This window comes from Fulmarus glacialis, unplaced genomic scaffold (assembly GCF_000690835.1).
Source record: "Fulmarus glacialis isolate BGI_N327 unplaced genomic scaffold, ASM69083v1 scaffold1372, whole genome shotgun sequence".
Classification (NCBI taxonomy): domain Eukaryota; kingdom Metazoa; phylum Chordata; class Aves; order Procellariiformes; family Procellariidae; genus Fulmarus; species Fulmarus glacialis.
Genome location: NW_009198197.1, coordinates 18,614 through 28,880, shown reverse-complemented (window position 1 = coordinate 28,880; position 10,267 = coordinate 18,614). Strand labels below are relative to the sequence as shown.

The 10,267-nt window shown below is 42.2% G+C and overlaps 1 protein-coding gene across 1 annotated transcript; it reads right to left on the bottom strand.

Annotated features, from left to right (window-relative positions):
* Positions 1 to 1,106: 1,106 nt before the first annotated feature.
* Positions 1,107 to 9,635, bottom strand: LOC104073128 (glutathione S-transferase 3-like). The gene is made up of 6 exons (XM_009572806.1): positions 9,520 to 9,635; positions 8,755 to 8,806; positions 5,169 to 5,301; positions 4,675 to 4,816; positions 3,495 to 3,626; positions 1,107 to 1,229 (listed from the first exon to the last, which is right to left on the bottom strand). The coding sequence occupies exons 1-6, from the start codon at positions 9,604 to 9,606 to the stop codon at positions 1,107 to 1,109; spliced, it is 669 nt and encodes a 222-aa protein (XP_009571101.1). The 5' UTR covers positions 9,607 to 9,635.
* Between the last annotated feature and the right edge of the window lie 632 nt (positions 9,636 to 10,267).

Here is a 10,267-nt window from a genome sequence, read left to right as displayed (position 1 = left end):
TTCCCCCCCGCATCCAATAAAGGATGGATTTAAAACAAAGGTCCCATTTGTTGTTTTTCCAAACTGGCGCTGCCCATGTTCAGCATACTTGAAAGGGGCAGCTCACACAATATGTCCCATGAAACGTTTCTCCACACTGAATTACACCCTCTGAACTCAGCAGGGTTAAGTGTGCAATGTAACCATCTTATAAACCCAGGAATATGTTTACAAAAGATAGCCTTGCAGAGGTAAGGGAGAAATTAAAAGAGAGAGAATGTCCTTTTCTCCAGTGATCCTCATGCTGACTTAACGTTTGGCTTCAGGTATGTGAAGGGCATCAGGTGTTTTCCCAAACATTTTGAAGAGCAAGTGGGTTACCTAGAAGGCGGCAGGTGTTCTTAGTGCTACTGAGCTTGAATTTCTTTTACCATGACGTATTTTTGCCAGCGGTTCCTTACATGACAGTTTGAATAACAAATGCGAGACCTCGCCTAAGCAAAACCAAAACAACGCTGTGATATTCAGTGAAAATTAGTGACTGTCTTTCTTTGGCTAACATGAGCAGCCATCTCCATGTGAGGCAGACAAAGAGAGGATTGTGAATGGGGTGTTATGTGCTGACCGTTGCTTTTAGAGCTATCTCTCCATATAACAGCATGTTAAGCTCTTGAAACAAGTTACTTCTTTAAAAGATAAGTGATTCAGTGAGTCGTCTTCTCTTTCTTCTCTTCCATAGCTCTTATTCTGAAGCCTATTTTCATCCAGAAAATATCTTCTTCAACTATTTACATTCTGACAATACTAACACTGCATTGGTCTTTTTCCAAAGGAATAAATTCCCTACCCTACAAATAGTTCTTTGCTTCCATACTCCTTTGTTTTCATGTTTTGCCAAGCATTTGATATCAATAAAGACAAATCTGCTGTCACATTGCCAGAGTAATCAGAATGCTTTATTTTGGGTTTTTTTGTTTGGTTTTTTTTTTACCATTGGTTTTAACTACAATGATACTAATTTACTGAGCTTTCTGCTTCCTTTAGCTTTGGGTTTTGGGGTTTTGGGGTTTGGGTTTTGTTGGTTTTTTTTTTCAGTATTTTGAGTCTCACTGAAGGTAGCAAGGCATTCATTTCTTAAAAATCTTCAACACAGTTTCTACATAACGTTCATCTGGTGGGGGTTTCCTTGGGCTGCCAGGCTGCAGGAACTTCTTAATTGTAGGCATATTGCTCATTCTTATTTTAAAAGCCTAAAAAATAAAAACAACAGAGTAAGAGAGAAATTCCAGCTACTCCAGTAGCAAACCGCTCCTTGCACAGAACAAATGCTTCCCCCTGCTGCTAGAAGAGATCCTAACATTCATTCAGATCTCGTGCCATCTACAGATCCTCCTTCTGTCCAACAGAAGGACCCAGCTGCTGCAAAAAGCCTGTTCTTACCAATGAAGGCAGTACTGGATTCCTAAATCTCTGCTGCGTGAAAGAAACTGAAGGCAAAAATTCAGCATCTGGGAGCACCAGGGGATAGTTTTGAAGATAAAAATACACTAACTCAGCTCATGACCTTTTTCTTTTCCTTGCTGGTTCTGATGGTGCAAACTACTGTGCGGGCAAACCACGATATATGTTAACATGATTTCCATTTTTACTACATTATGTAAGTATCTGAGCTCTGTTTGCATTAGCATGGCCACTGTTGTCCCACTGTCCCAGCATTTCTAGGATTGCGTGGGTGAAGGTGAAAGGGCTGGAGGCATCCTTGGCTCAACTCAGTTGTCTAGTAGAAGCTTCTCATACTGTGTTGTAGCCTAGGGTAGCCAAACTATCTACACAGGGCTGGTAGATATAACACAGTCCCTTGGGGAGACCTATTCCCTTCGGGAGCAGTGGCTGGAGGCCAGGACTAGGATTAGGGAAGAGTTGGGCATCTCAGGTGGCAAGAGATGCCTGTGTTAATGCAACTGAGTCAAGGATCCTGAGACATCTCATTGTACAGACAGTCAGAGAGGACTCACTGATGCAGATTGCAAGCAGCTGGAGACCCCACGGTTAGCTGAGCAATCTTAGATACACAAGAACCTCTTCTAACAATGGGGCTAAGGGAGAGGAACTTCACAGAGTAACAGCCAGTTCTTGCTGGCAGATGTATGAACATAATTTCCTCTTCCTTACAGGTACTGGAAGGATAATGGGGAAATAGAAGAAGGAGGAAGAAAAGTAAAAACTGTGAATTAAGTAACCACCAATTTTAGAAACTTTTTCCCTTCTGGCAGTGAAGTAATCCCCCCATAATTCAAGGCATGGCTTCAACAGAACTGTGCCCATGCCTAGTGGCTAAGATATTTTGCTAGAAGATGGGAGCTAGAGGCAAGAATTACCTGAGGCTGCAAAACTGCATATGAGATAAAATCTGACACATGTTACTGCCCACTTTGCGGCTGAAGTGCCTCATTCTGTCACACTAAATTCAGGCTTAAACTGCTGGGGTTGAAATTTAAAAATTAAGAAAAAGTAATTGGGGGAAAAAAAAAACAACAAAGCCCTTTTTCTCATCAGTTCCAAGCAGAAAACCTGACTGTGATAGTCTGATGCTGAACTGTTTCTTTTGTTAATGGGAACAAAGCCAAAGCCTTTGAGTGCACCCCTCAAATTAACAATTTGTAAGCACAAAGAAGCATGACCTCAAGCCTTGCATCCTCAGCCCAAATTTGCATTGGCTACACTGCTTTATTACCATGATTACAGGCACTTGGGAGGACTACTGAACACTATCTGCTATTTTCCAGTCACAGACTACTTGGGTCCGCTGTATCTCAACTCTTAATGACTCCTGCAGGTCATGCCCCAGGCTTGCCTATGCACTGTGCCCTATAGCATGCTGCAAGCCTGGAGGCTTCTGATTTCTGGTCAAGCCTCACAGCAGAAGTGCCTCACTTCTGCTTGGTTTCAGACTTTGTACATGGCACAAAGGCAGAGAATTCATCCTCGATTATATCAAGTTGATTTTTGAAAGAAAATTGTGGCTTAATGCTAGGGCTTGAGTTTCTAGTCATCCTATAGAAGGCAGAAGTGAAGTGAGGTTACTGGGATCCCAAAATTGTAATACCAGCCAGTACAGAAAATGGCATACTGTGCTTTATTCTAATGTGTCAACCTGTATCACAGACTTAATTTGTTATGTGGTATTAGATAGCATCTACTGGCAGGAAGCAGGAAAATGAAAACAGGGCAGCTTAGATCAGTGATTCCCTTGGGATGACATTAATTTATTTCTATTGAGGAGGCATATACCACTCAAAGAGGCATAGGCATACCTGAACAGGGTTAATCAGAAGCACAGTGTCTTACAATAAATCAACTAAATCAGTTCCCTCTTGTGTTTCATATTAAGCAAACATACGATAGTGACAGTTCCTCAAAGTGCCTACACTCCTGATTTACGTAGCATGGAGACATGATCACTTCAGGGTTGCCCTCTAGCTCCTGAATACAGGCATGCTCAACAACAAAATTACCTGCAACAGAGGAAACCCTGACAGCACAGCAGGTATTTTCTCCTCCACTGCTAAAATGGCTTCAATTAGCTGAACATCTGCCCAGCTGAATTTGTTACCCACGAGAAAGTCTTGGCCATGTTGTTTCAAAACCTGTAGAATACAAAAGAATGTGGGCTGCAGATGAGAATGGGACATATGATGCCTGGCTGCTAAGCCTCACAGCACAGCTTAGAGCTGAACAGTGATTATATCTGAAATTTCAGGGTGGAGTTTTCAGCTGGAAGCTGTGAGCCTAAATCACTTCTTTATTGTTGGGAAAAAATCTGAACTCTTGTAGTACACAGACTACAAACTTTGGTCACTCGGTAATGATGAAAGATGATAGGCACTGGGAACAGGGACAAAACCACACGCTTAAGTAGACTAGTTACAGTCATAGAATTAGAAATAGGGATAATGGAGGAACTAAAAAGTAACTTGGAGAATTTATAAAATTGCCATTTAGATATTTCTTTCAAAGATATGTCCAATGTTGATTCCAGGAAGCAAACTTAGAAATGCAGAATTATAATAGCTAACCAAAGAAAATCTCTGCCTTTGGGAATAAGTTATTATAGTCATAAGAACTTCTAGGATGTTCAGCCTTTATTATTGTTTTCCATCAAAACTAGATGAATGTTACAAAAGTGAGAAATGTTGCCAGATGCCTGAGTTGTGTGGGTTTGGTTTGTTGTTTTCGAAAGTGGGATGTGCAGAAATCTATGACTGTGGTTTTACTAAAGTACTCCTAATCTCTCTACTTGATTTATTTGCAAGGCATTTTTGCATTCTTCTAATGAAAATGTTCCAGCTGAAATTAAATGTAGCAGAGAGATGTGCTCTAAACAAATATAAGTATGGAACTATCCCCTCAAGAAAAAAAGAAATCATACGTGCTTGCTTTTACTTTAGTCAGAAGTTTTGCTGTATATCTGAGAACATATTGCTTTGTTTGCTTTGTAGGTGTTCAAATACCACAGCCCTAACAACATAAGCCAACAAATAGAGAAAACGTGAGGCTGTATTTCCATTTCTTTGAGAGAGCCAAGAAAGCTGAGGATTTGGAACTGACCTGTGCTACAAACATGTTCTTATTTTGGGGAAACTTTTTGATAATTGCAAATACAAGTTTTATAGACACATCCTCACTGTCACTTACCTTTTCAAAGACTGGGAGGTACCTGTTAGTTGCCCTCTCCTTAATTGAGTCAAGATTTTTCTCCTTTGCCTCAGGTGGAGAGAAAGGAAACATCAAAATCATTTGCATCAGATCTGTTATTCCTTCCACATACATGTCAATCCTATTGGTGGGGGGAAGACAGTAGAAAAGAGCACAGAAATTATTTCATCTGTTTTCCAATTAACTAAGCCAGCTTATAGGAATTTTATAACACCAACATATTGTCAATTTTCACGGCCAAAACTAAACATAAACTAAAGCTAAATATTTTTTAAAAGGACTAAAGGCCTGTTTCTGTTCAGCAGCATTTCAGAAGCAGTGGTTAAAACCTAAGCAAAGGCTAGAGTACTTGCTTTTTATTGTGTTAGCCTTTCTCATGGCTTTCTACTGGATTTACAGGATTTAATTTATTATACATAATGCAGCTATCAAATAATAGATTGCTCCTTAAGTGAAAGGAGGTGTTACGGTACAGGGCTCTCTCATTCAAGTCTTTCCCGTAGAGATTGTATTTCCCCGCTATGTAGCTGAGGATGGCTCTGGTCTGCACCATCTTCATCCCATCGATCTCAACCAGGGGCACTTGCTGGAACATCAGGACTCCATCTGGGGTGGAAAGTTGAGGGAAAGCTTGTTAGTTCCTCCTAGACTGCTAGATTTACAGGAAAGCGAGAGACCGAGCACATTTCTTTTGCAGTGTAGAAGAGATCATTGATGTCTTGCCCTAACTGTAAAACTCCATGCAGTAAACTAACATTGTGGGAATGATCAAATATTGACTAGCCTGCATCACACTTTTGTAGCTAGGGCATCACAGTGCAGCCGGGCCCCTTGCTTTACAGCATTGCCAGAGCTTCACTGGCCAATGGGAGCTGGCACCGCCTGCTCCTTCACACTTCTGGACCCTGCCTCATGCTGGTAGGAAAAGCCTGAACCAGCACTTTCAACCAAGGGATCGGAGGAGAATAAAGATCTGTGTTAAATCTGAACTTAAAAAAAATTCCAATTATTTTGATTGCAGATCCCTGTCAGGGACTTATATACATGAGTAGAAAGAATGAGAGGGGTAGTACCACAGCAAGACTGAGCTACTGGCATAAAGGAAGAGGTCAGGCCGCTTTGAGCATCGTGAAGCTACAGAGTTAGAGGCAGGGACTGTGACAGCAGCTGCTGTTTAAGTATTACACAGTCACTCCAAGGACAAGAGTTTGAGAGTCCTCATAGATTTTCATTACAGGCCTATCCCCAGTGTCGTTCCATAAGAATTTAAGCCTATTTAGATACGTCTTTGTAGTTCCATTTTCTCCTGGTGCTGGTAGGAGCGTTTGACTGAGCCTTCAGTGAGGCAGCTCTGAGAGCTAAGCTGACACAGAGATTCAGCATAGCAAAGTCAGTCTTTTCTAGACCAGTTTTCACTGTCTTTGGAGATATTTCCTCCTCCGTTTACACATTAAGAGCATCCAGAGAACAATCCCGCCCTGTTAAAATCACAGCAAAACTCCAAATCCAACCAGGCAGCTGCCACTTTGCATTGCTTAAAGTTAATCGTTTATTTTAATTGCTCAATTTTAATCCTTTCAGTGCATCCTTCTTTCAGGTATAAGGGTTCATTTTAACAGGCACGTCTGTTTGCTTTTTTCTTCACAGAGCTATTAAAATACTTTGGTAGTCTAGAATTAATAAACATTCTTCACTCATTCTATATTATTAATTTGCAGTTTAAATTCAAAGAGTAGTTCTCTCTGCAGCAACGAATAGCCTGTGTTTGTTTCTTGTAAACATTCACAGAAAGATTTTGTGTCTTCATGTCTTTCCACAACACGCCTCTGCAGCTTAAGGAACAAATATTACTTGGTATTTATCTAGCGGAAACACAGCAGGACGGGAGAACTAATAGCTCTGCAAGGATATTTTTCAGCAGAAAGATGTGAAGCGAAAAATAAAATCTGAATTTCTGGCCCTTGACAAAAAGTGATGCAGCAAATATGAGTGAACTGAATGCACGGTTTATTTCTTATCTACAGCAAAGAGGGATTTCTCTCTTATGACCAGTAGCAGGCTGCTTCTCCTCGTTTTGCAGTGAGAACCCCTTCACATAACCACTGCAGGATTAAAAACAGTTTGCTAGTCATTTTGCAGATTGGATTGTGCCATCTGAAGGCTACCTTAAAAACAATCATCTAGATCTACTATTTGTCACCGACCAGCAGAGCTTGTTGATATCCAGGTAGCAACTTGGGCAACCTGTGGCTACACAGATTGAGCCAAGTTAGTCGTCTCTCAGGCCAACGGGTACAGGTCTGGCCAGGCCGATGCTATTTAACTCTCTCAGCTGTCTGTCTGCAAGCTGCCTGTTGGGAACAGCCCCTGGCCCAGGCTTCATCCTGGACACTGCTGGGGCATTGCTTAGAAGATCATCAGCTGGCATGGGCCAAAGTCACGCCTGGACCATTCTAACAATGTAGTGGTGTCTAAACACAGGATGCCCTGGCAAAAATAAGAAAAAAAATTAGAGGGAGAGGTAATGTGCGGTTATTTGTGTTCAGTCCTGCCCTGCATGACCGGCAGCATTCCAGAGGTGCCTTTATCAGGATGACTAACTAATTTGTCTTTCTTCAAACCATTGTATTAAACCCCACCTTTTTCTTTGTATTCTCACTCTCTTAAGCTCAATATATATACACTAAAGCCCTTGATCTTCTTTATAAAACTTTTCTATCCTTTTCATCACCATTTAATTCTTCTCTCTGGATATGGATAAGCTTGGACGCTATCCAGGATTGTACCACTCTGTCTGGATTAATTAGTCCTGTGAAGCAAATTCAGATTTGGGCTTTCAGTACCTGAGCTGTCATATTTAGAGCTATAACTGGTGTCTTTACACTGCACTGCTCTCCCACGTTGTCAGATTCCCAGCCAGCTGGACCTGCAAATTTAATTCTGATCTTCTTGATACCACTTCTTTTTAATTTTTGTTCATTTTAGTATTCCTGTCAGAATTTCTTTAAACACAGCTTTTCCTGTCTGAGCAAGCAGCTAGAATGCAGCCGAGTCCTCTTCCAAGTCTCCTAGTATGTCTTGGCAAGCTCAGCCTGCTGTAAGGTTTCTCTTAAGTGTCTTGGGCAGCAGGTAAGCTGCGGGGCAGGTGTGATCTGTAGTGCTCCTCACAGTCCCAACTCCTTCCCCACCCCGGCAGCAAGGTCTTCTCCTTCCAGGGTGGCTGCGGGGGGGTTCACTGCTGGATTTCATCTGGCCAAATATCAAGGGCAGTGGCTGGAGGTATGCACTGGTGTTTGGGAACGGGTCTCACTCCCAAGGTTGACATGAAGCCTTTGTGGCTTGCTGCTTTGACCATGTCAGACTTTCCACAGGTCTCCCTGCTGGCTCCCTGTTTTTCAACTGGGGGAAGCTTCATGGTTCAGGCTTATCCTGCTTAGGACTGTCACTAGGGTGTTTGCACAGAGCTAGCACAAATGAAAACTGGCTTTCCTGGCGATTTTGGTGCCATGCTGGCCTTTCATTTAGAGGCTTATCTCACTGAGGTTCAGAACCAACATACAGGTACATCTATACTAGTCAACTCAACAACAGCTCAGGCCAGCTGACACAGACTGGCCACATTCACTCTATTCAGCTCTCTCTGCCTGTAGAGCATGGTGGTCACATCTAAACGACATCTTGGAAATGGCCCTTGGCCTGGGACGACTCCCAAATGATGCCTAGGAGTTGTTTCGGAGAGTGCTATTTGCCCTGGACTAAAAATGTGCTAGGAACCTTGCTAATAGTTCAACAGCATGGATAATTAAGTTGCATTAAATAGGAACGTTTGCTACCCCTGTTTAATGTACTACAATAAACACAGTCACAGAAGCTATGGCTTTTAGCTTGTAGGAGTTGTTTGGCACTGGAAAGAACAGGTTACTCAAAACTGGTATTTCAGTATTCTAGGTGTGCACCTAGAAGTTTGCACTGGTTTAAATAAACTAATTTTAAACCACAAATTTAGCTAAATTGGAGCAATTTTTTGAGGGACTAAGCCTCAGGCATCGGGATTCTTACCTTTGATTAACTTTTCGTACTGCTCTCTTGTTTCCAAAAAAATTTCTTCAAACTGGAAAAGGAGAGAGCACAGTGTTACATTGTTGTATTTGAACATTTTTCTTCTGTAAGTGACTGCACATAACCACGCGCAGAATGACCGAACCAAGCGAAAGGTAATGGGCTGGATCTTCAACTGCGCTGTTTGGCCGCAGCTGTCCTGAGCATCCCCCACGCCTGCTGACGGCTGGGGAGGAGCAGAAGGGCCTGGCCGCTTCTGCCCCAGGGCACTGATTCAGAAATAACCTAAGTGTGGGTAGAAAGAGAGTACAGACATCTACAGGAGGAAGACAAGTTGCAGCCAGCACCAAGGGAAGCACAAGGTAAATCAACTATTTCTAACGCCACCCCAGGGCATGTAAGTCAACAACACTCTTTTGTTTATACACATTGTAACTGCAAACTAAATAAGACTGAGTTAAGGTGGTTTTGCACAGTTGGAAAACTCAGATTAATTAAGGGCCTTTAAATAAATCCCCATTTTGATCCATTATGATTAATTACTTCAGGGGACTAATACTAGCTCTAATAAAGTCCAAGCTCCACTGAGTTTGCATCCCAAATACTAACCACCAAACAAGGTAGTTACAAACGTGCAGTGCCACTGGCCAAATGAATTTAGCCACCCTCTTGCAGCCATTTACCCTCCACATGCATGTTAAATTGTTCCTTACTGAGGCCAGTTGAAAACAGCAGTCTGGAACACTGTACCAAGTGTCAACTAACCTCCACACCGGCTGCTGCCAACAGCCATCGTATGGGTTCCATTCGCCCCCTTCCATTACAGTAGGTAAGCCTGGGCTTCCCTGACATGCTTCTGAGCTCCTGGTTCCCTGAAAAATATTAAGCAGAAAACAGTATCTCATAAAACTGGTGTAAGTACCATTATTTTGAGGGGAGAGAGAGTCTTTTATTCTCACTATGCCTGTTGAAGTTTAAACAACATCTGGTTTAAAACATAAAATGAGAGATGGACCAGCTAGGAAAGGAAAGATGTGCAGATCTGTAAAGCCTTCCCCAGTGTTACTAGGGAGGTTTGTTATGATTATAAGCAAACTCGGACATGTTTAAACAAGTGGTATGAGTCCCGAGCTACAGGGGGAACCTTACTGCATTTTAAGACAATTATACAAAGCCACTGAAAATCCTACCACATCCTCAGGGAAGTTACTCGCTTACCCTCATTGCCATCATCCTCATTGAAAAGATGAAAAGAAGAAAAAGAAAACATGTTTTACTGGTAGGCTGAAATTTGTCCAGCTTTGTTTGCCAGATGTCGAAGTGCATTTTGCAGCTTCAACTGCCATCCACCTCTTCCCTTGAGTAGGGGCAAATGAATTGTTAATCTTCCTTTTATTACATGAAAGAGGCTGAGCTTCCTTGGTGGTCCTATTGAATGGCTACAGCCTGTTTCCTTGCTGCTTACGGCAGCCTTGAGGTGTCCCTCAAAGCCAGATCTGCTTTGGCTTCAGGT

Excerpts from the sequence above, each read along its gene's own strand:
- LOC104073128 (XM_009572806.1), bottom strand. The coding sequence starts at position 9,606 with ATGTCAGGGAAGCCCAGGCTTACCTACTGTAATGGAAGGGGGCGAATG. Across the intron at positions 8,807-9,519 it reads TGGCAGCAGCCGGTGTGGAG|TTTGAAGAAATTTTTTTGGA; the intron begins GTTAGTTGACAC and ends CTCCTTTTCCAG. Across the intron at positions 3,627-4,674 it reads ACCTCCCAGTCTTTGAAAAG|GTTTTGAAACAACATGGCCA; the intron begins GTAAGTGACAGT and ends TGTATTCTACAG.